The sequence below is a fragment of the Grosmannia clavigera genome (genome assembly GCF_000143105.1).
Source record: "Grosmannia clavigera kw1407 unplaced genomic scaffold GCSC_167, whole genome shotgun sequence".
In the NCBI taxonomy this organism is placed as follows: Eukaryota; Fungi; Ascomycota; class Sordariomycetes; order Ophiostomatales; family Ophiostomataceae; genus Leptographium; species Leptographium clavigerum.
This window is the reverse complement of record NW_014040772.1, coordinates 313,148-337,839: the sequence shown is the minus strand read 5'-3', so window position 1 is coordinate 337,839 and position 24,692 is coordinate 313,148. Positions and strand designations below refer to the sequence as shown.

Here is a 24,692-nt window from a genome sequence, read left to right as displayed (position 1 = left end):
CCACGCGGCGGTGTGCTTACCTCTACGACATATGAGCACAGTCGTGTCCTGACGTGCATGCAGCCAGGTGCTCGCAGGTGTTCACAGCAGCCCGTCTGAACGTGTTGGGACAGACGGCCGAGCATCTCGGCAGTTACGCACGCGAGCATAGCATGTAATATCTTAGCTCGAAATCCCGCCACAACGGAAACGGCTAGGCCATGAACCCCCCAAATGCACCAACGCCGCACTATGCATGGCTGCTGAGACCTGCGGCTTTGCGACCTGCAACGCTGCTAAAACGCAGCGACGCCATTGGCTGGTTCTTTTAGGGCCTCTTCCCTTACTTACTTCATAGTATCTTATCTCACTCCGTACTTCACTATTCTGATTTTGTTCTGAACGACTACTCTAACGAGTCGCTGCTGCCGCCGCCTAGTTTTCTGACGGCAGCCTGCTGTGCTCCTTGCCCTGCCTTGTGCGCAGCCCTTGAAAGGCGCCTCTGGAGTACCGCGAAAAGCCGCCCGGTAATACGACTATGTATGTACGTCGTAGGCTCTCTTTTTCGCCTTCCCACAGACACGTGTCTCCGTGATTCTGGAAGCCCCGCTTACTCCGTACCCGCTGGTAGCACCTGCCATCAGCCATCGGTCATCTCCCTATCTTGGCGCCTGCTTCACTGCTTTCCACAGTCCTGGGCCGCCTTCTTCTGGCCTCTCCACCTTTTCCATTCGTTTCCGCTCCATCGTTTCCGGCCATTCACACCCTCTCCTTCGTGTCAATCTATTTGCAGTCGTCGTGCCAGATACCACGTCCAGAGTGGTATCTTACTACTCGTCCTGCTGAGCTGGCCCTACTGCATGCCCCTTGCCGTCTAGATCCGGCCAAATCGGACTCGTAAGCCTCACTCAATCCCAATCATTGCCCACCGAGCACACCTGTCCTTCTCCAAGCACGCATTGTATTATATTTCTCGCCTACACTGCCTATTTGGCCTTTCTTGTCGTCCGTCTTGCGCCTCCCTCCTGCATCTACTCTCTCTGCTTCTCCCGCAAGACATCGTGCCGGCATGGACTGTGTCATTATGGCCCGTCCGGCCCATGCCAATCTTTTAAACACCCCGGCCGCCTTCTCGCTTTGCATCCCGCTGCTAGCCACTAGCTTAAGTCTCCCCCCTAACACTGACTGAGTCGGGCGAGCAGGGCAATAAGCACGCTGACCCACAATTCCTACCTACGCACTCGGACCGGGTGATCGCTTTCTGCGCTTTCCGCGCTCTGCTCTCTGCCCTCGTTACCAAGTACCTCGTCCTGTGTCGTCAAACTATCGTCTTCGAGCACTAAGCCTCTCTTAGCTGGTCAGGCTGGTCAGAAAGCTGAGAAGGCTAGATCGCCCACCTCCATAGGGGTAGCCACACTGTATTGCCAACCTGGGAGGAAAACAGCACACTGGCAAAATGTCAATAAAGTGAGTCCGGCCTCCATCATCCCCACAGCACCTTTATACACAGACTACTTCCCTCTCCCCTTTTTACCATCCCCCGTCTGCCGTCTGCCCTTCTTGCTGTGACCACAATACAGCCCGCGAGACCGGCTTCCTCTGCATGTTCTGTCTTCTAAAGCATCCCGTCGCATCTACTCCGCTTTCGTCCCCCTCACCCCCTGCCGTCTGCTCCCCCATACGTCGCTCCCTTCACGGGTCTGTCCGACCGCATATGCCATATCTCCCCCCTCCTCCCCACTCTTCTCGCCTTTCCTACCCTACACATGGATTTTTACCAGGAGCAGCATAGCTACACCCTTGCCCGTAATGCCAATATCGACACGGACTCTGACGAGGAGACCAGTTGGGTTATGCTGGACCAGGAGGGCGACGTTGTGAAACTCCCTGGTGAGAAGGTCTATTATAAGGTGCGCTCTCGCATCGGCCTCGACATCGGCACTCCAAAATCGCTGCCGAATACCACCCCGTTCTCAGCCAAGAGTGACAGTGGTATTGTTTATATCACAAATAACAGGGTAGGTGGCAAAATGCTACAGTACCGTGCCGTCGTCCGCATGCGTACCAATCGACCACCCTGCTGACCCGGCCGCTTGGTGCGGCGTCTAGGTCATCTACCTGCCGGCCAGACCGACCGGGGCCTTCAAGTCCTTTTCTGCTCCGATCCTGGACTTTGAAGACACTCGCGTCGTCTCCAGCTTCTTTGGCCCGTGGTCGTGGTGCGGAATTGTGCGCCCTACTGTCGGCGGAGGTATTCCGCACGACGTTCCGCGGCTGGAGTTTAAGCTCACCTTCAAGGATGGCGGCCACGATGCCTTCCAGAGCAAGTTTGAGGTGATGAAGGAGCGTTTGGCCTATGCCCGAACGCTGCAGCAGGAGACTGGGCAAATCATCCCCACCGGAGAGGACCTCCCCAAGTACGAGGCCACCCTGCCAACTGGAGGAGCAGGACGACCACCAGCGCCAGGCGCAGCTCCTGGACATTCAGCGTCGTCATCGACAGGGGTACCGGCAACGTCCGACTTGCAGCAGGCTGAAGAGCCGGCACCAGCACTGACAGCGGCTCCGGATGCCGGCCATGGATTTTCCCAGGTCACGCCGGACGAGCCGCCTCCGGACTATGAGGAGGCGCAAGCCCAGGCCCTCGGAATGAGGCTCGAGGAGAATTTACGGGAGGCGGCCGAGAGACAATGAAATTGACACTTAGAGGGGCCCTTGTGGGCAACAGCTTCCAGGCAGCCTACTTTGGTGACCCTCGTTGTGTAGTTTCCGACACTTGTGAGTCAGCTGTCGGCAGGGGATCTCGTCCTCTGCCACCTCGTCCATGAAGCTCTTTACAAGCGAGAACGGGGCACTGTGATACCCTCATGATGACGCTTTATCGGAGGCCGTTTGGAGCACTGGAGGAATAGCTGTTGATTTGTTATATCTTGTGAATGATGAGCGGAATACAAGCCGAGCTGCGAGCGTATTTATCTTGCTACAAGCGGAAGATGTGTGTTCGGCCACGGGGGCAGTGTCGGAGCGACGGTCACGTGAATCGGATGCGCCCGGCTAGGAGGAGGCGCACGCCCAATCAAAATCGCGCAATTTGCTACGACCAGCACCCGGGAAATTTCCCATTTGTGTTGTCACTTAATTTTTTTCGTGGTTCCGCTGGTCCTCGTAGTCAAACCACGCACCACCTATCGTCCCACCGAACCGAACGAGCCATCCACCGCCCACCGCTCAACTCTCTCTCTCCCGCCCCCCGACAACGCACCAGCACTTAATTTCTAGCTTGCAGCAAAAATGGGCATCTGGGACACGTTCACGGACCTGATTGAGGCGGCGACGCCATGGAGCGTGGCCGAAGCTGAGGCGGTGGCCGAGCCTGTGCAGGAGGAGACGGCAGAGGAGCCCAAGAAGGCTGAGGCCGAGGCCGAGGAGGAGGCAGAGGAGGCCGAGGAGGAGGAGGAGGAGGAGCTGGTCGACCCCAAGGAGACTTTCGAGGAGGGTAAGCTACTTTTCGGCTTCGAATTGGAAGGGAGGAAAGGCGGACAAGGCGGACAAGGCACACGATGTGGCGGAGCTCGCGGCCGGCCGTGATCTGCCGTCAATTCGCCTTTCCCCTCATTCCAATGCGAATGCCTGTCGGATCTGTGCGAGGGACAATTGCTGACGGAAGCAGAGTGCCGGAACTCCAAGGAATGCAGCCCGGCCAAGCACCACTTTGAGGAGTGCGTGGAGCGCGTCGAGAACGGCAGTCAGGAGGACTGCGTGGAGGAGTGTACGTGTCCATATCCATGTCCAGGTGCATCTTGCACGTTGTCACAGTCAATGTTCAACACTGACAGCTTCTAGTCTTCCACCTGACCCACTGCGCGACCCAATGCGCTGCACCGAAGCTGTGGGCAAAGCTCAAGTAGATGGCACGACGATAATGACTGGGGCCCGACAGAAGGAAGAGGAAGAGGAAGAGGGAAGACAGGCAGCCCTTGTCTCTTTATCAACATCAATGGATCACCTCTACCGACCATGTCCCTTTTTTGCGCGAGGCTCTGCCAGACATGTGACATGGAACAATGAATTATGTGTGCATCGTCCTACAAGATCGAGAAGAGAGGAAGTGAGAAGGGTGGATTGGCGTCCGTGGGAAGAAGAGGGGCCGTTGGTTTGGCTGTAATCGAACTCGGTCGTGTAGCTGATAGAAGTGGGGAATGGGAGAGGAGAGATGAGACGAGCGTGAGAGAAAAAAGGAAAAAAGGAAAAAGAACGGGATTGGAAGAGGAAGAGCGAGAGAGAGAGGACGACGTGGAGGCGGTCATGTTCCATGTCTTTTCGACACATCCCCACCCCTCCTTTTTGTATGATAGTGTCGGGGGTGATTTTGTGACGGACAAAGATCATATTTCTGGATTCCGCATAAATAAAAGACGATGACAATAATTGGCTGTTTTGGCATGCACCGGCATTGAGATATCACGAGCTCGGCCCTACTGGGAGCGAAGCTCATTTGCTCGGGCGAACTGGCTAATTTAGGCGGGTGGCCGGTTTATTCAGATTTCAAATTTCACATGTCTGAGTCGGTTGCGCCTGTGTTGCGACTCGAAGCCGACTGCAAGGGCTTATCTTTCATGCTGCAACTCTACGTGGGAGGTGGTATTTTCTGTATGTATTTTTACCTTTTGAGATACGCCACAAGGCCAGACAGGCTTCTTATCCGGCTGACCTGCCGGAGCAGCCTCGCTTAGGGTGCCCTCTTTATGCACAGTGTTGTTTTGGCCTGGGCCTTTTTCCATTCTTCCAGTCGTTTCTCTGTGCCCATCGGCGCATTCTGTCTCGTGACATGTTGGGTCTTTTCCCCTCCTCGTCTCCCATTGTGGCAATTGGTCCAAGCTAAAGCTGCCCACTCTACTTTCCCTTATTGCCTGTTTATGACATGGTGAGGCGTACCCTTTCGATGGTGGACGTCTGGCCGCGTGTGGAAGCGTCGTAACGGCCACCTGCAGCCGCAGGAAATTGACAGCAGGCTCGAATCATGAGCAAGCAAGATTGGCTCACCCCCTTTTGCCGTTTGTCGATCCCTGACGTCGGCCGCGCTGTCGATGGCTGACCGTGTGCAGAGGTCATCCCTGCTGGCTCGATGCGTGCTTCGCCTGTGCAGAGCCGAGAAGCCAACGGGCTACGGGGTCTTGGCGCGATGCGATGTGACTGCAAGCGATGTGCAGCCGACGACAGAGGGCTCTTGAGGGTGTCCCCCCACTCGCATACTACGAGTACTCGTATTATCTTTCGTATCTTTCCATCTTCTCTTACAGCTGCCCGACCAATCTATCAATCTGAGCACATGCATATCTGTCCTGGCCTGGGATATACTTGGATATTGGACGATCAGCCAGACCAACAAGCATTGTTGCATCACGCACAGGTCGAATTGGATTGTCGGCATCTCTGATCGCAGCAGGATTCACTAGCACCAGGACGTGGCGCGGCGACCAGCCGGCGGGGATCATGGCCACAGATGCCAGCGACTGGCAGGAGGACAAGGCGTTTGAGGACGCGGACGGTGCAGGCATCACGGCCGAGGTACAGGAAACGCAGCCGTCTCACGGAAATTCCGAGGACGGTAAGGTGGAGCTGGCCGGGCTGCTGAGGCCGGACGGACAGATGCAGGGCGACGGGATCGGTGCCAACGGTACAGTGGTGGCTGGCAGCGGCGACAGGACGAGTGGCGATGCGGAGGCGGGGCCGCCCATATACCGGGTGTACAGGCGGCGCTGGTTCGGGCTGATACAGCTGACGCTGCTCAACATTATCGTGAGCTGGGATGTGAGTGTTTTGTGTTTTGTGTTTTGTGTTCCTGCGATTTCTTTGTCCGTCCCATCTGTTCCTTCCTCGTCCTTCCTCGTGTTCCTTCCTCTGCTCTTCTCCCTCGCCCCTTCCTAACGTCCGCAGTGGCTCACGTTCTCGCCTGTGGCGTCGGACGCAGCCACATTCTTCCGCACGAGCGAGTCCAACATCAATTGGCTCAGCACAGCCTTTCTCTTTTCCTTTTGCGTCATCACGCCACTGGTGATCTATACGCTGCACTTTGGTCCACGGCCGGCGATGATCGTGTCGGCCGTGCTCCTCCTGGTCGGCAACTGGATCCGCTATGCGGGCGCACGCAGCAGCCTGAGCGCCGATGGCAACACGGGCGGCCACTTTGGCGTCGTGATGCTAGGGCAGATCCTGACGGGCCTGGCCCAGCCGTTTGTGCTGGCGGCTGCGGCACGCTATTCGGACCTCTGGTTCACAAACCGCGGCCGCGTCACGGCCACGGCCCTGATGAGCCTGGCCAACCCGTTGGGCGCCGCACTGGGCCAGTTGATTGTGCCTTTCTGGGTCAACCGGTCACATGACATTCCTAACATGGTGCTCTACGTGGCCATTATCGTGAGTCTGCCATGTTCGGCTTTGGGTTCTCGGGTTTCCTTTCGCTTGCTGACGGCCAGTCGTCCATCTGCTCGGTCCCATCCTTCTTCGTGTACGACAAGCCGCCGACGCCGGTGGCTCCTTCAGCCGAGACGACCAAGGCCACATTGCGCGAGTCTTTTTGGCTGCTGAGCCGTTCGGTCGAGTTCTGGCTCATCTTCATCCCGTTTGCCGTCTTTGTCGGCTTCTTCAACTCGGTCTCGTCGCTGCTCAACCAGATCATGGAACCGTACGGCTACTCGGACGACGCTTCGGGCATCGCGGGTGCCGTGCTGATCATCGCCGGGCTCGTCTGTGCGGCCATCACGTCGCCCATCCTCGACCGAACCAAGAGCTTTCTGGCCACGATCAAGATTTGCGTGCCGGTCGTCGGGCTCTGTTACCTCGCCTTCATCTGGATGCCGCAAACCCACGACCAGGGCGGCCTTGCCGGACCCTATGTCGTCCTGGCCGTTCTCGGCGCTGCTTGCTTCACGCTCGTTCCCGTCGCCATCGAGATGCTCGCCGAGCTGACACACCCGGTCAGCCCCGAGGTCACGTCGACGCTCTGCTGGAGCGGCGGCCAGCTGCTAGGCGGCATCTTCGTCATCGTCTCCGACGCCCTGCGCGACGGCGACGACGCCTCGCCACCACAGAACATGAAGCGCGCCCTCATCTTCACGGCCGTCATCGCCATGGCCGTCGTGCCGCTGCCCCTGTCTCTCGGCCTGTTCGGCCGCCAGGATGCCGTGCTCCTGCGGCGTGTCCAATCCGACGACAACGTGGCAGCCGTAAGAAGAGAGGGAGACAGCGTGCCTTGAGACCGTCCTGATGGCGGCAAAGTGTCTCCTGACGTTGATGAATCTGATGATTGATGCTCGGCCATCTAATCGGCCAACACTCAGTATATATATGACGAGAGCGGGAGACGTCTTATGTGTCTATCTCCCCGAACCGCACAGCGTATGATGAATGCAGCGGAGTAATAGGTCTCGGATTTAATAATTGATTTAAGGGCCAAACCAAAAGTCTATGGTCGTCCGTTTGTGTCAGTGGCCTTTCTGTCTGCTGCATGCCAGCTTATCCTCCCAGACTCGCCGCAACCGTTCCATCTCCTGCCAACACGTCCGGCCGAGCGCCTCAAAGTCCTGGCGTCGCTCAGCCGTCAGAGTGGTGGCACCGGCGCGACGACCGACGGAGTTGCGCAGATATCCGATGATGGTGCTGTTGTCGCCTTTATCGCGGCTATCGCTGCTGTCCACGTCGCCCTGCCAGCCCCAGCCCTCGACCTCGGTCCTCTTGACGACGGCACGTCCGCTGCGGGTGACGCAGGCACCCCACTTGACCTTGTCGGCCTGGGCTGCCTCCAGGGCGTCAGCCGGCTGTAGGGCCACCCACACGGCAGCGGTGGCGCCATTGTAGGCCGTGACGGGGTGCCAGGGCGAGCCGGCCCAGCGGGCGATGTACATGGCGATGTAGTAGAGGTAGAAGAGCAGCTGGGGCAGCGGGAAGAGCGACGAGCAGACGACGCCGGGGTGGGTGACGTACTGTCTTGGGAGGTTGTTGGAGGTGGAGTTGGTTTCGATCTCATTCTCATTCTCCTTCTCGCCCTCGCCCAGAAACTGTCCGGACAGCCGCCTCACACCAGGCAGACCGCTCGTCAGCGCCAGCACGTCCGTCAGCCGCTTGGAGCTCTCGTAGGCGGCCGTAGTGCGCACGCCCTGCAAGTCCTCGACGGCCAGGGCGTCCCAACAGTACGCCTCCACGCTGCTCTCCCAGACGATTCGGGCAGCCGGCAGGCCGTCGTCGGTGCCGGATGGCCGGCGCAGCAGCGGAAGCAGTGCGTGGGCCAGCAGGTAATGGCCGAACACGTTGGCGCAAAAGACCTCGCCGAGGAGGCTGTCGCTGCTCTCTCCATTGGCACGCTTCCCCGTCAGCGGGTCGACCAGCTGTCCGGCTAGTGCCAGCTTGTAGGACGGAAACGTCAGCGACTGCAACAGTCCGGCCGTGGCGAGCTGCACCATCATGCCGCCGATGCTGAAGCCGGTCCAGCCGCCGATGCCGGCGTTAAAGATGGCCACGTCGAGTCGCGGGAGACATGCTCGTGTGGGCGTCTCGTTCGCAAGGCTGCCGCTGTTGTGAGCCGTAAACACGTCCACACCGCCGTGGATGAGCTGCTCGGCCGCCGCATAGACGGTCGGCAGCCGGCACAGGTCCAACTCGACGCCGACCAGGTGGATGCGCGCTGCTGCGCTGCTGCCACCACCTCGGCCGCGCAGGTGGCCGCGAACGGCTTCGAGAGTCGCCCGCGACTTGGCTTGCGACCGGGTGGTGACGACGAGCACGAGGTGGGCAGAGGGAGAGCGCTGCGTCAGAAAGACGTCCACGAGCTGCTGCGCGATACCGAGACCAATGCCACTGAAGCGGAGAGGCAGCCGGTCTGTCAGCAATGTGTTCTTGGCGCAGAAACGAAAGCAATATGAAGAAACTCACCTGTTAGCCCCAGTAACTAGCACAAACAGCTGGTCCTGGCTGGGGACGCCGTCCCAAGGTGCAGGGGCTTTCATGGCAAGCTGGTCGGCAAGCTTGTCGGCTAGCAAGGAGAGGCTGTCGCCACAGAAACGCCTGCAATGGCTCGAGAGAGTGGTGGATGCGGTGAAAACGATGTGCGATCTTCTTGAGGAAATCGTGAGAAACAAGTGGCGCGTGCAGCTAAAAGAGGTAAGTAGTGGGGCGCCTAAACCTGGTGCCTGAGCTACGGGTTTTAATAACAGTGCGAAATAGCAGCATCCAAACTGTCTCCAAACAACATACATCCTTGCGTGCAACAGCAGCGCAGCCAGGAGATGTGAATCATGAACAAGGTGATCGTCCTGGCCGGTGCCCCGGAATCGGCCTCGATTGACTGGGCTACAGCCGATCTGCTTGACGACTTCGGCGGGCCATTGTCGCGGTTTGCTGGCTGGGCAGACAGCCTTGCTGCTGACGACAAGGCGCAATCGCAGCGAGACCGCCCGGCATGGCGGGTGCTTCTGGAGAAGAGGCACAAGGCCGCGTCGAAGACTGACGGTGATGTGACCGAAAGCTGGTTGGCTGGCCTGCAGCCAGGACCGGCAGAAACGCAGCCATATGGACGTGCCGACTTTCTCGCCTTCACGCCAGGCTCGTCTTTCTTTGCAACGCCCGGGGCAGTGAACACACCGCCGCGTGTGTTTGTTGCCATGTCGTTTGAGACACAACCGCTCTCTGTTGCGGTGCCGCAGGCTATGTTGCCGGACGAGGAGGCAGAGACGACCTTGTATCTCGAGGAAGGGGACACGACGCTTTCGCTTTTTCTGGAGCAATCTCTGGCAGCCCACAACGAGTTGCCGTCGTCGATGCTAGACCTGTCAGAGATTTTAGACAGGCGGGAGGACAGCAGGCCGGCTGTTAGGGATCGGAGTGGCAGGGTCTTGCAGAAGCCGGTCAGCCAAGCACCGGGATCGATGTTTGCGTCTTTCACGATGCCACTATCACGAGCCACCACTCAGACCACCACCCAAGCTACCGCCCATCTGCCGCCGGCTCGACCTCCGCTGCCGACACGCTGGGGTCCGCTGACGGACCTGGCAGCCATCCCGAGCGCGGCCTATCTCGTGGGCATCGCGCCGCAGACGGCGACGGTTAGCGCGGTGGTCGGCGTGATCTCGGTGGCGGAGCCGCGCACGATCCAGACACGCTGGGGCGGGACGGCATCGCTGGTCGAGGTCGTGGTCGGCGACGAGACGCGTGCCGGCTTCGGGGTGACATTTTGGGGTGGTGCTCCCTCGCTCCGGCCGCGGGATGTGCTGCTGCTGCGTCACGTGGCCCTGCACATATTTGGCGACCGGGTATATGGCAGCAGTCTGCGGCGTGACCAGACCAAGGTGCATGTGCTGTGGCCAGGTGAAGGTGAAGGCGAGAGAGTGGCAGAGGATCCAGAGGCTGCGCGAGCTCTTGTGGCCAAGGCCGGTCGCGTGCGCGACTGGGCACTGCGCTGTGTGGGTGGTGGTGGTGGTGGTGGCCGAGATGACCAAAGCCAAGACGAGGACACGGAAGAGAATGAGGAGTCTGAAAATGGGGAGCCTGAAAACGAGGACTCTGAAGACGGGGACAGTCCGGTCGCCTGGCCGCGGACGCGGACGTGGGACATGCCGCCGGCCGATACTCAAACCGACGAGAGCACAATGGATATGTAGGAGGGTTGAGTCTTGTTCACGTCTGCTGGCGTTTCGTGGTTACATCTCACGTGGTCTCATGGCAGCCGCAACTTGTCAATATAGATTGGACATGCTTTGTCATTGTTCTTTCCTCAAATGCGGAGCATCTGCCTCGCACTTGCCTTGTGCAATTCTCTCATTTTTTGTACTTGTTGCTGCCTTTCCATTTTCATCCTCTCTCTTCGCTTATCTCTCGCCATCTCTCGTCTTTTCCTTTCTCGTCGTCCAGTCTGTTCCCCTCTCCTAACCTACACATAAAACATGTCATTTTCGATATTCGCATGCACGCGCGGCAGGGCCCCGATGGTCGTGAGCGCAGTCGACCCACTGATCTGGCTGGCCGTGTCGGAAGCACCGCCAGCCTGGCTCGCCAGAATGCGGTCAAAATCGCGAGCCTGGTACAGACGAGCACGCGTGCACACCAGATCGGCATAGTACGCAGGCGGGCAGACGCTGACGGCCTTGGTGGCGCGGTTGAACATGTAGCACATGTTATGGGTCAGGGTCTCGAGCGCGTTTACAGCAGCCTGGCCGTTTCCGGGGAACTTTGGCCGGAAGATCTCGTCATAGAGCACAGTGTAGTGCGCCGGGCGAGCAGTGCCCTTGATGGCCGTGTGGGCGGTCAGGTAAAAGTCCCAGTACCGCTGCAGAGTGACACCGCGGTCGACAATGGTGCCGCAGGAGATGTTGCCGGTGTCGTGGCCGCTCTGCGTGGGAAAGAAGCGGGTGTGATGACGCTTGACCGACACGATGATGCTGACAGCCGGCTGCGGTGCGTTCGCCGGGTACAGGTCCTTGGCGGCAGCACGGATCAGCGGCAGCTCGACGTCCAGCACCTGGGCAAACTGGCCCTCGGACACGCCGTCACGATACACTAGGATTTTCTGCGGCAGAGCCTTGTTGTGCTCGCGCCACAGAATCAGGCGACTGCGCATGGCCGCCGTCAGCTGGGCGCTGACCATCTCCTGGCGACCACGCTGCTCCCAGCACACGGCCGGCCACTGGGCCAGATGACGGTCGATGCTGGCTACCAGGCCGACCTGACTGGGCAGCGTGGCAGCTGCATCGCCGCTGCTGCTCGCAGACGAACCACCGAGACCCAGATTCGTCGGATGGATGACATCATAACCGACAACCATGGTCTTGCCTTCAGACAGCAGCCCGAGATCCTTCACATCGTCACTTAGCCGGTGGTTGACACCGCCCAGCTTGAGATTGAACTTGAGCCCGACATTGGCAAAGTACTGCGGGTCAAAGCCACCGAAGTTGTTGCCCGGCCGCGTCTTGGTCAGCTTCTTGCCGATCACGCACACTGTGTGCACGCCAAAGACGGTGTCGCCCTGCAGCTTGATGGACGCATACAGGTCCTTGTCAGCGTTGCCCGGCAGCACAAACAGCACCACGCGCGGACGGTCGGCCGGCTTCAGCTGCTGCAGCCCTTGCAGCGCGTGCTGCACTGCGGCCTCACCGTCCAGCGGGTCTGCCTGGGTGTTGTACTCATGGCGTTGCAGCGGGATGGGACGTTCGCGCACTGGCACGCCCAGGTTGTTGCGCAGGAAGCGGCCAAACTCGCCGACGGCCCGGGCGATGTCTCCGCTGTCGGCCGACTGGGTGCCGAACTTGAGGAGGTGGACATACGTCCACGGGACATCACGGCTGCTCGGCCGGCCGGCCTGCACGACGCGCTGGCCGTTGAGGTTCCAGGAACCCTTGGCCACGCGCACCGGGTCCTTCTTGGCGTACTGGATGCGTGGAGAGTCCAGCACACGAGCGTCCACGGCCACCATGCGGTTCGCCACAGTCAGGCCGAACTGGCGGAAGAGCTCGCTGCCACCACTGCCACCACCGTCCAGCTGCAGTACCTGGCGGGCCAGCCCGGTGATGGACCGCGCGTTCTCGACCGGCGTGCGGCAGGCAAAAAGGATCATGGCCGCCGACTCGCTCGCGCTCAACCGTGCCTTGACCGGCTGTCCGGGCAGCAGGGTGCACCACTCGGCCGGATAGTAGCGCGGGTTGTCGCGCTTGCCGAGGTTGATAACAGGAATGTCCATCAGCTGGACGTGATATTCTGGAGAGTTAGAGGATAGAGAGACAGAAGAATACGAAAAGTCGGAAGACCGCAACCACTCAGGAAACTTACTCTTTTGGAAATAATCATACACCGTCACCATCGAGTTGTCCTTCAGCCCTGCAATCGGATTTGACCCTGCGCTGTACCGAAATTCGACTTCACGCGGCCGGGCAAAGTCCTGGCGCACGTGCAGAACGTCGTCGACACTGCTGCCGCTGTGGCCGCTACCACCGCTGTTCCGTCGTCCTCGGCCGCGCATATTGTCGCTTCGTCGGGCAAGGCCGCCCATGGAGTAGTCCTGGCGGCCGACACCCGGAATATCGACGCCTACGCGCATGTTCTTCAACATGTTGTGCAGCCGCACCGTCGGTCGGCCGGCACGTCGCAGGATGTCGGGCAGCCGACCGGCCTCACGGAAGATGCCGTGGGTCACGTTGACGTTGAGCAGAAGCCGTCCGGTGGCCGGCCGGACGCTCTGAAAATATCCACGCACGGTCTCGAGAAAGCCGTTGCCCAGCGAAGTCCGTTCTGCCGGCATGTCGGTCGTGAAGAACCGGCTGCTGCCCACGGTCGTCGTCCCGGGCGTGGCCATACGCGGCGCGTGGCCCAGCAGGATGCCGACTGCGTCCACCACATCGGGGAACTTGGGGAAGAAACTGTCATTGATGTCGCGCTCGTCTCGCATCGTGCGCAGCCAGTGTTGAAGGCCGTCCAGCGGCAGCACCACCGGGCCGTCGAACTGCACGCGGAACACACTGCCTTCGAACTCAACGTCATCCAGCACCGGCGGATTGCCCAACCATCCGGGTAGCGGGGCCAGCGTGATGATCTTGCTCTTCAGCTCGCTCGCCGCCGGGATGTTGATCAGCCGTTCCGTCAGCACGTAGCGCAACACCTTGCGCAGCAGCGGGCCCTTGACCTCGGGCGCCGTCGACGTATCGGCCGGTGCATCGGGCCCGAGCATCGACGTGTATGGCAGCTTAAGGATCTCTTTGCCCTTGCTGCCTGCATCCTGGCGGACGATACGGCCAATCTTTGTGACCTGTGCGTTATACTGCATCAGCTGTGGCAGTCGACCGAAGCTCAGCTCGAAAAAGTTGGCCCAGACAACAACCGAAGCACCAGTCGTTCCGTATGCTGGCCGTCGAGGGAACCGAGCAAGGTCCTCATTCCCGCCACCGGATGAGGGTGGCACCGAGGCCAGGGCCGGAGCCGGAGCTGAAGCCTTGCCCTTTCCCTTACCCTTACCCTTACCCTTGGCGGCCGGTCCGGAGACGCTGACCTGCTGCAGCTGCTGGGCTACAGCGGTCACATTCACCGTCGCAGCCGGTGCTGCCGCCATCAACTTGTTTTCGAGAGCACGAATCTCCGCACTCGGCTGGACCACTCCGTCAGGATAGCTGTGCAAGGTTAGCGAACATCGATCATCGAACGGGACGGCACAACAGCACACGAAGTTCTGCTTGCCTGAACGCGCTGTAGTCGGACGGAGCATAGCCGCCACGGCCACCACGGCCACCACCTCCACGATCGCCGCGGTAGCCTCCGCCGCCACGGTCTCCACGATAGCCACCACCACCACCTCCCCGATCACCACGGTAGCCTCCGCCACCACGATCACCACGGTACCCGCCACCGCCTCGGTCACCGCCACCACCGCCACCACGATCACCACGGTATCCACCACCACCACCCCGATCGCCACGGAAGCCACCGCCGCCCCGGTCACCCCGATAGCCACCACCCCCTCCACGGTCACCGCCACCTCTGCCTCCACGATCACCGCGGTTACCGCCACCGCGTCCTCGACCTCTTCCTGGGTTATCCGCCATGTCGGTAAGTCGTTGCACCTTCTTCCTGCCGGGTGTGCTGTTTTGGAGAGACGGGAGAGCTTTTGATGTCGTCACCGCCGAGAGGATCGGTTGTGTTTGATAAAGAGAGGAGAAAGTCGCTGCCCGACTGACGACCGGTAGCGCCCCAGAGCTGTTTTAAAGTGGGTATGCAAAATGTGGGCTTCTCGAGTTCCTCGCATGGAGAAGCGTCTGGGGAACGGACAGAGAGAGGAGGCGGCCACGGGCAAGCTTTGTAGTCGGGGTCAATGCTAGAGGAAAGGACAACATCACCGGCCCAATACGGAGTACTAGCTCACTACCCGGCTCAAAACTAGCCCCGTTGCAGCCTAGGAACGAGTCCCGCTCGTCAGTGTTCACCAAACGAGGGAGAACATCGAGCGGCATACATGATTACGACCATGCTGTACGAGCTTGGAGTCATCATAACACCCATCTCGTCATGGGCTATGAGGACGTGTGTGGGGGGGGGGGGGGGGTGGGGGGGTGTTTGGGGAAGCCCAATGGCAAGACGGCAAGCTCGATCCGTGGGGCCATGAAGCGGATTTGGCCAGACTGCCGTGCCATATGACCGCGAACTGTTTGTCCAGCAGGCAGCAGCAGCAGCAGCAGCAGCAGAAGCAGCAAGCCGGCCGCGAACAGGTCTGTTTGAATCTGTCTCGGAGCGGCCCACGGCCACAAACGGAGGGTAACAGCGGTATACCAAATTGGCGGCCAATCAGCTTCCACTTCTCACCGACACTCTGGGGCGCGGCACAGATGTGCAGCTTTGCCGGCAGCGACATGACTGAATCGGCCTGACCAGCTGCGCAACCGCGGGGTTGCATCGCACCTCATCATCCTAGCAAGGCAGATTTGGTGGTGGGAGCTAACCGGACGCTCTATCTCGTGTGAGATGTGCTATTTTTTAGCAACCAAAGCTACGAGGCTCTACCAATTACGACGTATCTTACGCCATGAGCAAGGTACTTTCATAATGGTGGAAAGCAAGACTACTTTGCAAGCCAATTTATTCTTGGATTTCCGATTCTTGTTATTTGCGATAAGCTCTCCGTGCCAACACAGCCGAGCGGGGACTTCTGCCGCTTCTGGACGCAAACCATAGCCAAGCCAACGCCGTCATTGCATAAAGAGGTGCTTAGGTGCAGGCCTACTCCGTACCATTCATGCATTCTTAGTTCTATGCAGCCCGACGTGAGCTGCTGGACAGTTGGGCAAATTTCGCACGCAGCGGCAATCACGTGTATGGGATAGGCTGTCCTTATCTCTGAGATGCGCGAAGACGCAGCCTGAAATCTGTGGCCTTGGTAGTGTTTCATGCAGCCAACAAGCTCGACCAGAGGTTTGTGTGGACAGGTTCGTCAGTCGTGCCACAGTGGTGTGTCTGATGACTAATCAATTGGTGTCCGTTTTCGCCTGGACAAGTCAAGTCTTTCGTCTCTCAAGCGAACTGTGCGGCCAATTAAGCGGACCTCAGGAGGACCAGATTGGCCACGTTCATGGCAGCCATGATCAGCCAAATGGCCAAGCCTAGCAGGGCGACGGGCCAAGAATTGGCCATCTTGACGGGCTGCTCGACGCCGTCGCCCGGCTCGAGCTGGGCGACAGCAGCAGTGCCGGTATTCTCGACAATGCCGGAGGCCGCAGTTGCAGTCGCAGCAGCTGCAGCCCTCAATTTTTGACGACGACGACTCTCGTCCAGGAGGAAGCGAGCACGACCGGGCTGGACGGTCATGTACCGGTTTGAGCAGGTAAACCAGAGCAGCGGGGCGGTGACAAAGGGCAGGATGATGCTGAGGGCGACCTGGGTGGCGTTGAGGGCGGTGTCAAGACCGTTGCGGCCGACAGCACCGGCGATGACGATGCTGGGCATGATGCTGATGGAGCGGGTAAGCAGACGGCGCAGCCAAGGAGCAACGGTCCAGCGGAGAGCGCCCTCGCTGACCATCTGTCCGGCGACGGTGCAGACGACGCCGGCCGAGAGGCCGGAGAAGAGCAGAGCGAGCGCAAAGACGGTTCCTGCAGCCGGGGCGATGCTGTGGGCCAGCAAGTCGTGTATGGCAAAAATGTCGGCATCCTGGGCAGCAGCATTGCCGTAAAGCGATGCGCCAGCGACCACGAGGATGGCTGAGTTGACAAAGAGGGCAAAGGTGAAGAGTGAAAGGGCCAACTCGGCGATGGAGTATTTCATCGAGTGGCGGATGGCCCGGAGCGAGGGGACATATGCAAAAGATGGGGTGTTGTTGTTGTTGTTGTTGTTGTTGTTGTTGTTGTCGTCCGAGTCCGAGTCAACATCGTCAACATCCCGGGTGCCAGGCATATCCGGGAGAAGGCCGTGCTGGGCGTCAAAGACACGCAGGCGGGCCTGGACAATACCGGAGCCAAGATAGATGCTGTGAGGCATGACGGTGGCACCGAGGATGCCGCAAGCCTGGTAGATGGCCTTGGGCTGGACCAGGGCAGACGAAGGCAGATAACCGCGCAAAACTTTGGCGGCAGTGGTGCCGGTGGTCGAGCGGTGCACGAGCGAGAGCTGGATGCAGAAGCAGACGACGACGGCGAGCACGAGGGCGGCGACGAGCAGCTCAAAGGCGCGCATGCCGCGGCGAACGTGTTGGCGTGGTTGTTGGTTGGCCGTCCCCTTTTTCGACTGCTCGCCCTCGTCAGCCGGCCGGCAGAAGAAGAGAACGACAAAGACGTCAACGATGGAGATGGCGCAACCGGCGACCAGCGGGATCTTGGGCTGCAGCAGGTTCAGGGCGATGGCCGTGCCGATGACCTCGGCAATGTCGGTGGCGATGATGGCGATCTCGGCCAGCACGTACAAGGTCACGTTGAGCCAGCACGGCAGAAAGGCGCGGCAGGCCTCGGCCAGGTTGCGACCCGTCACAGTGCCGAGCTTGATGGCCAGACTCTGCAGAAAGATGGCAAACAGGTTGCTCAGCAGGACGATGAAGAGCAGCCGGAAGCGGTACGACGCACCGGCCGCAATGTCGGTCGAATAGTTGCCCGGATCGACTGGAGGTCAGCAGATGGATGTGGACGTGGATGTGAAGCAGAATCTTACTGTACGCCACGGCGACGATGAAGCCCGGCCCAACGAAACGGTAGAACGTCACCAGAGTCTTGCCGACGCGACGAAAAAAGCCGGAAATGCCCCGGTGCTTGATGTTGTTCGGAGTCAGGTCCTGTCGTTCTACCCCCTCTCTATCCTCTCCCCGTCCCCCTCCGTCCAGGCCCTCTGCCTGGACTCGGCTCCGCGCTGGCTCCTTTTCGGTAGAGGAGCCGAGCTGCGGAGACACCGGGGCCGGAGCCGGGGCCTCAGCCACGGACATCCGGTCACCGGCCACGACGCCGGCCGACGGGCCCGCGCCTTCGTCTGTGCTTTCCATCATGACCCCGGTCGCAGCAGCAGCATCGTCGGCTAGGCCGGCACTCTGGAGCGGAAGCGAGGCGGTGCGGCGCAGACGCCGGGCGTTGGCCATGCCGTTGAGGTCCTGGTTGGTCGTCAGGTCATTGGATAGCGCGTTGGGGTTCTGGTTGTGGCCGTCGCTGCGAGCCGGCTCGTCCGTCCGAGAGGGACAATTCATGACGGAGAGAGGAGGAAGAAAAGAGGAGGCAAGGGAGGGTGGACACGACGCCAGGGAAACAAAGGAGATGAGGGAGACGACGAGACGACGAGAATGACGAATAATGGTACGATATCAACAGGAGGCCAGCAGCAGCACACAGAAGCAACAAAATAGAAACAAAAAAGCCGGCTGCGCAAAGTCTCGATAGCGGCCTGTCACTGCTCACTGCTGAATGCTGCGACAATGCAGTCTCAATTGGCTGCACGATCTAGACCTTTTGAGCTTAGGGAAAGACGCGAATTGAGAACCTCTTCGGCTTTAGCTCCTGCTGGAATGGCGGTCTCACCCGAAAATGGGCGTTTTACGTCATCCACAGACCCGAACGAAGTGCCGAGCCACCAATTGTCGTGCAGCCTCGCGAAGGGCTTGCTCGTCACGACCGCAGAGCCGGCATTTGTCTTCTCGGCCCTGGCAGTTCCAACACGTTGCTGGCCTGTTTCAGCAGCCTGTCTCTTGTTGACAGACGCCACAGGGAAGCCTTTTTGTCGCCTTACGGCCGATGTCACATGGAGCAAGCTACCCCCTATTCAGTGATCTACAGTGGGGAAGCGGCCTACGGTACGGAGTATCGTGGGGTTTTAGTACGTACTGTACGGAGTAATCTGTGGAGTGGATGAACTCACGTTTGCTGCGTACAGTTGATTCATTCTTGAAGTCATGGTTACTACTGGATTGTTATTCCATAAAACTTACGGAGTACATTTCAGCTAAATACATGTGAACGGTTACTTTCTTTCAGCTCAGAAATGTGTTTTACTAAGAGGTCAATCCGTCTTCGACATGTCTGCGGCACTCAGTCATTTCTTTGCAGCTGGACACGAGTTTAAGTAAGACTGATCTTGACACACGCACGCTCCCAAGAATAACTTGTCTGTGTTGGATGCACACATTCTATCCTGTGCCACTATCAAAGACAAATCACAAAAAAACCTTGGCTGCTCCAACTTGTCCGTATGGCTGTTTGCTCTATGGTGCAACTCATACCATCTTGTGATGACTGTTACCACCTGTTGGGCGAAGTGCCTCAATATATGCTGCAGGAATCACCAGTATTTGTGTTCAAATCTATTGACCTATTTCTCACCTCTGCTTCGTCTACCTTGCTCTCCTCTGTATCAACCTGTTCACCTCTTCGTCTCCCGTCCTTTGCTGCTTCAAGATGACAGTGATTCAATACGACGGCCTCGGTCGTCATCCTCTAGCCGCCAAAAGTGGCGCCCTTCTCCTTGGTCTTCTGTCTGACCGGGATCTCTCCCGCCTCGTCCTCGACCATCTCGGCCCGGCCGACCGCGTCCTGCTCAGCCTCACCTGCCACGACCTTTACGAGCGCCTGCAGTCACCAGCCACCGACGGATCGACGACAACGATGACAACAACAGTATCGACACTGCGCAGTCGTCTCAACCGGCTGGACTTTCTGGCCTTCCTCTCGGCCGTGGCCCGTGACCTGCGCGACCAATACGCCTGTGAGCTCTGTCTGGGACTGCACCGTGCCGGCCCGCGAGACGGACACGCCCTCGACTGCAAGGAGCTCGCACAGGCATCGGCCGAGAAGCGGACAATGAAGCCGGGACTGCAGCCGCCCTGCTGCCGCGACGGCCGCGCTGCCCGGCGCATGGCTACCGTCATGCTGACGACGACAAAAGGCCACCCCAAGGCGCCCGCTGCCCGCAGGACAATGCTCGCCAGCATCTGCCACCGTGACGTGCAGCTCACGCTCAAGCGGGCTCGGTTGCTCAAAGAAGCTCGTCATCTGCAGCTGCAGCCACTGTCTAGACCGCTCAGCACGACCAAGGCGGCCTTGTCGGCCATCTGGAAGGCCGTCTCTCGGATACGGCCTAACCTTGGGATTGCCCAGAGCAATGCCAGCACCCTGTTGGCCGGCGATCTACAGCCTCTGCAGAGTATGGTGCAGCAGGCACTTGGGCCTTTCGAGACAACGCGGACAACGGTCACAACGGTCTGGCTAAGCCACTACAAAAGCCAGTATGACGACACTTATCGCTACAAGTTTGCACCGCGCATCGTTGCAGGGCCAGATGGCCACCCTCGGTATCTCTTGCGAACAGACATTTTCACAGGATGGAGCAGCTCATTCGTGAAGCTTTCCATCTGTCCGCATCTGCATAATTTCAAAGACACGTCAAAAAGATGGATAGAAGCGAAATCGAAAGGCTGTCGTCGCTCGCGTAAATTTGGTAACGCAAAAGAAATGGAGCAGTTAGACTTGATTTTTCGTCTGACAGATGCTTTGGAAAGTGCAAACGAAGAGCTGAGCGAAGTCCAGTCCACGGATGACCAGCAGGACACATACTATTCAAGCAACATCAGGACGTATGCCGAAGCCAGCAGCTGTTGTGCCCGCTGCCCGACTGACTTTCATCTTCGTGTCCAGGAGGATGATACGACTATCACCGTGTGGCAGGACTTTGGGCCAGAGGGACAGGTGTCTGACCTTATCTGGCAGAGCCATATCTTGGGCCCCTTCTTTCAGGCAGAGACGGGAGAAGAGCTGTACGCACTGCCGAACACGTGGGAATCTGGCCCAACTGTGACCCATTCACCTGGGAGCGTGCGCGAGCTGTATGAGAGCTCCGCTGACTGGACCATGGAACCCGCAACTGGGACAACACCGCGAAGTCGAGGGACAATCAACGAGAGGAAGAGGAAAGACTAGACTCGAGCTAAAAGGCAATTGAGAGGCCAAATGTATTCTTGGCATTACTTGGCTGATCTGGATACTTGCTAAATATGACAATGCTCCAAATCAAGCGTCCGCATACAACCTCCAAAACAAAACCTTTCGTCTTCCCCGATGCATCAATTCCAGGCTTGGCAGATTCCCATTTGACGAAGACGAAGGCAAAGGATCTGGGGTAGCCATTCTTCGTACTAGAGGAAGAAAGAGTGGTATATGGAACCTTTTCCGAATCAGCAACAGAACAAAACACAAAAGTGTGGACAAGGGATGACCTGAGGAGTGGATTGTTTTGATTGATTGTTACTTATGTTGGTGCCTCCTTCTATATAGGAACGAGAGAGATGCAAGGAAAGAAGGAAGGCGGGAAAGAAGGGATGCTAGAAAGATGGAGGACCAGAAAGAATGAAGGTCTTGAAGGAAAAACACGGAAAAAGGACAGTGACAGCTCAGCAGGAAAAATAAAAACAAGAAGAAGCCAGAAGAAGGGAAGCTGCATAGGAGAAAACAAGGCCGAAATAAGCAACCATAACCATGGAAGAGCCCCAAAACCGACAGCAGGCCTGTTTCCACAGCACCCGGTCGATTCGTCGTAGAGATCTACACGCAGAGACGTGAGCACCTGCTACAAACCGGCGACACGATGGCAGGCAGCCAGGCTGCACCTACTTAAAACGGCAATACAACAGTGCTCGGAATGACCCACATAAGCTGACAAAGTCGGTTGGACCTGACGCCTGAGCAACGGGCATAAGGGTTGATACTCGTTATATGCCTTTCTCCTTATCAAGTGCTCTCTGCTCTATCATCTGCTCCGATCAGCGGTGTCGGTAGTCCTCCGTTGAAGCGGGCTACACACGAGACGCATGACCAACACCGAACGCCGAACACCGTCCAGCCTGTCGTTAAGGACAGCTGCTGGACACTCTGGTGGGCCATCAAGCCCTGCCGTCCTTTCCTGCTCTTACGCGGTGTTGAAACGGTTGATCCACACTTGTGGACTGGTTTGTCATCTCTGTTGAATTAGTCATCTCCCGTCCACTCCTTTGCTCTCGTCTCCCTTTCATCCGCTTGTTTAACGCTGCTTCTTGGGCTCCTTGCTGACAGCAGCCTGCCTGCTGCGCTCTTCCTCCCGCTTGGCGTAGATGCCGGCCGTGAAGGGGTTCTCCAGCCGGAGGGCGATCAGGTAGACGAACAGGACCTCAACAGTCAGCAGCACGCCAGCAGGCCGGCCGTAGACCAAGGCGGAACCAAGGAAGCTCATGGTGCTGCCGTAGTACATAGGAGCATCGGTGACGTTGAAGGGGAAGCCAGTGACCATGCTGTCGAGCAGGATGCCAAAGTAGTCGCCCAGGAAGGTGCCAGTGATGCCGAGGCGCCACGTCGACGAGACCACGAGCACGTTACCGAGGGCGAGCAGTGCATAGCCGCCGTAGGCAACTTTGGGTGCGGCCAGCAGCGGATGTGTGGGCTGGTGGCGCAAGGCACGCTCGTAGAGCAGGTCGCGCACGATGCCGAGCGAGAAGATGGTGGCTGCAAGGAAGTAGCAGGCGGTGCGGGCACGGCCGCCGAAGAGCCGGGTCAGGAAGTGCGTGCGGTATTCTGGGACAGTTAGCAGGGAGTGTCTGGAAGCTTGAAATGTACAGTGGAAAAGCGGATGGATGAAGGTGTAGGCCGTACCCTTTCTCGCCACGATGCTGGCCAGTCAGTCAAAGAACAAACGAAAAACTTGCCAGCACGAAGGACAAACTTACTTCCAAAAGGTCGGGTTGAATACGATGGCCAGGACAGAAACTACAGCCGTCAGTTGTTGGAAGAAGCTCGGGACCGAAGGAGGGGCTGCTTACAGTAGAGGCTTGTCTGATTGAAGTCGACCAGCTGGCCGAGGTCTGCGAATGATGCCATGGTGCTGTAAAGACGGCGGAGAAAACGAGCCGGAGGGACGGGTGCAAATAGAGGACAGAGTGAAGCCAGAAAGAAGAAGCCAGAGTAGCGGAAGACCGGCAAAAGAGTCGGAAGACGGAAGAGGCAAGGCGGAAGAGGGTGACCGAAGCTTGACAGTATAAGAACAGGCACGTGTTATTGGTCCTTAGCACGGTGGGCTGGCTTAGCGTGCTGTCACATGAAAATGAAAAGCGCTGCCAACGCCCTTCTGGCCAATAATAAGCCGTCATTTATGAAGTGTGCTCCACTCTGTAAAGTGTGTGGATTTCAACGTCCTGTGGATTTCCCCGAGGTCACCTGACTTGACCTCGGCCGCCGAAATTACTAGATAAGACGAAGCCCTGATCTGCGCGCATACTGCGCACAGTCTGGTCTTCAATCAGTCAACCACCGAACGAAATATCATCACTAGATCTTCTGAAGGCCTTAGAGCTTACTACGATACGTGCAACTGGTCCGGACGAATATCCCACAAGGATTACCGTACGGGTCTTACACTAGTGATNACGCAGAACGTGCGTGATAGACTAGTGGTGCACAGAGTAGAAGCTACAAATGCCTTTAAGTTGTGCGACCATATGGTTCACCATAATCTACTAGTTTTTGTTACCTCGGGACGAGTTTACTGCCCTTGTTCCCACCTATTTAATAGTAGTCCGAATTCTTCTGGTTTTTAAGAGAAAGCTTTGTTGTTTTTTGATATAGACCTTTGATGAAAACCCACAAGCCGCTCTGACTCTAGCCATACAACTTTCGTGCCCTTTTCGCCATGGCCAATGGCTTTCATATTAAAAACCTGATGAAAGCACAACCTCATGCCTAGACTGGAAGATAGGCCATTCTTACTGTACCTGTGAAAGACGGCTAAGCAGACATCTGACTGAATGTTGCCAACATCTGTTCGTCTAAAGCTGCGAGACGATGAAATGCTCCACAACATGACTTCTGTGTATGAATTGCTCTTGGCAAGGACAAACGCTGACACACCAGTGTATGGGACTGCTGGCGGCCGACTGGCTCTGATCGCCCGGCGAACCGAGCATCCCAGGATGCTCGCCTCCTTGATGCCGTTCGCTTTCCAGAATTTACTGCCTCTTAAGCGGTATCAACAAGCCAACTGCCATTTGCCCCTAGATTAAACTCTTATTGTCCCTGCGTATCTCTCTGCCAGTCAGTAGACTATTAAAAAACTTCCCACTTGATTATTCACGCATCCTAAGCTCTATTGCTATATTGCCTTCACCCGGAGTGCCATAACTCACTACGAGCAAAAGTCTTTGCCTTCAAAAGACCTTGCCTTTTAACAACTAAAAATTGAGCACCCCCCCTACTTCTCCGGCTACGTGCCCGCTCCCTTTTGCAAACTAAGGCGCTTCATTTCTTTATTCTCTTATGATGCTTTATTTGGGAATCCCTGTGTCTTCCCATAAACATTATATGGGGGAATGTTTTAATCAACCCTGTAATAACAAAATAAATAACTATCCCTTTGGGCCCCGCGCCCTAAAATTTTCTGCGAATCCCTTTATCCCTATACCTCATATCATTATCACGGCACACCCAATTTTGATGGAGTATAAAAACCCTTCTCCCCAAACCACACCTGGCGCTCGGGGGAATATTGTACACCCCTCGGTTCCCCGGAAACTTTAAAAATAAATCTTAATATAACTTCCTGTGGGAGACGAGAGGCCCCCTTTTAACCTCAGACAGCTCTATATAACTATCACAAAACCTCCGTATTAAAGCTATAAACAGACACATTCCCGCTCCCCTGTCCCATAACTGTCTTTTTTTTTATTACTATCACCTTTCTGCCCTCTTCGTTTTTATTATAAACAATAT

At 57.7% G+C, this 24,692-nt stretch overlaps 9 protein-coding genes across 9 annotated transcripts; 5 read left to right on the top strand and 4 right to left on the bottom strand.

Annotated features, from left to right (window-relative positions):
- Positions 1-1,745: 1,745 nt before the first annotated feature.
- On the top strand, positions 1,746-2,673 carry CMQ_6020 (uncharacterized protein; the record flags this gene model as incomplete). The annotated part of the gene is made up of 2 exons (XM_014315085.1): positions 1,746-1,997; positions 2,089-2,673. The coding sequence occupies 2 exons, from the start codon at positions 1,746-1,748 to the stop codon at positions 2,671-2,673; spliced, it is 837 nt and encodes a 278-aa protein (XP_014170560.1).
- Positions 2,674-3,270: 597 nt separating this feature from the next.
- Positions 3,271-3,887, top strand: CMQ_6371 (ubiquinol-cytochrome c reductase complex 17 kd protein; the record flags this gene model as incomplete). The annotated part of the gene is made up of 3 exons (XM_014315436.1): positions 3,271-3,475; positions 3,650-3,748; positions 3,823-3,887. 3 exons carry the CDS (start codon positions 3,271-3,273, stop codon positions 3,885-3,887), a joined length of 369 nt encoding a protein of 122 aa, XP_014170911.1.
- Positions 3,888-5,472: 1,585 nt separating this feature from the next.
- On the top strand, positions 5,473-7,235 carry CMQ_5998 (cell surface receptor major facilitator superfamily transporter transporter; the record flags this gene model as incomplete). Its single annotated transcript, XM_014315063.1, has 3 exons — positions 5,473-5,790; positions 5,917-6,396; positions 6,456-7,235. 3 exons carry the CDS (start codon positions 5,473-5,475, stop codon positions 7,233-7,235), a joined length of 1,578 nt encoding a protein of 525 aa, XP_014170538.1.
- A 228-nt stretch (positions 7,236-7,463) lies between these two features.
- Positions 7,464-8,981, bottom strand: CMQ_6078 (3-ketosteroid reductase; the record flags this gene model as incomplete). The annotated part of the gene is made up of 2 exons (XM_014315143.1): positions 7,464-8,832; positions 8,908-8,981. The coding sequence occupies 2 exons, from the start codon at positions 8,979-8,981 to the stop codon at positions 7,464-7,466; spliced, it is 1,443 nt and encodes a 480-aa protein (XP_014170618.1).
- A 288-nt stretch (positions 8,982-9,269) lies between these two features.
- Positions 9,270-10,631, top strand: CMQ_6053 (uncharacterized protein; the record flags this gene model as incomplete). Its single annotated transcript, XM_014315118.1, has 1 exon — positions 9,270-10,631. The coding sequence occupies one exon, from the start codon at positions 9,270-9,272 to the stop codon at positions 10,629-10,631; it is 1,362 nt and encodes a 453-aa protein (XP_014170593.1).
- Positions 10,632-10,900: 269 nt separating this feature from the next.
- CMQ_6001 (RNA interference and gene silencing protein) lies at positions 10,901-15,358 on the bottom strand (the record flags this gene model as incomplete). Its single annotated transcript, XM_014315066.1, has 4 exons — positions 10,901-12,720; positions 12,793-14,123; positions 14,963-15,020; positions 15,277-15,358. The coding sequence occupies 4 exons, from the start codon at positions 15,356-15,358 to the stop codon at positions 10,901-10,903; spliced, it is 3,291 nt and encodes a 1,096-aa protein (XP_014170541.1).
- Positions 15,359-16,035: 677 nt separating this feature from the next.
- Positions 16,036-18,163, bottom strand: CMQ_6178 (transporter protein smf2; the record flags this gene model as incomplete). Its single annotated transcript, XM_014315243.1, has 3 exons — positions 16,036-16,743; positions 16,867-17,591; positions 17,641-18,163. 3 exons carry the CDS (start codon positions 18,161-18,163, stop codon positions 16,036-16,038), a joined length of 1,956 nt encoding a protein of 651 aa, XP_014170718.1.
- Positions 18,164-19,364: 1,201 nt separating this feature from the next.
- On the top strand, positions 19,365-20,882 carry CMQ_6320 (uncharacterized protein; the record flags this gene model as incomplete). The annotated part of the gene is made up of 2 exons (XM_014315385.1): positions 19,365-20,257; positions 20,465-20,882. 2 exons carry the CDS (start codon positions 19,365-19,367, stop codon positions 20,880-20,882), a joined length of 1,311 nt encoding a protein of 436 aa, XP_014170860.1.
- Positions 20,883-21,978: 1,096 nt separating this feature from the next.
- Positions 21,979-22,808, bottom strand: CMQ_6151 (methylene-fatty-acyl-phospholipid synthase; the record flags this gene model as incomplete). Its single annotated transcript, XM_014315216.1, has 4 exons — positions 21,979-22,505; positions 22,584-22,600; positions 22,658-22,697; positions 22,751-22,808. The coding sequence occupies 4 exons, from the start codon at positions 22,806-22,808 to the stop codon at positions 21,979-21,981; spliced, it is 642 nt and encodes a 213-aa protein (XP_014170691.1).
- Positions 22,809-24,692: the final 1,884 nt, after the last annotated feature.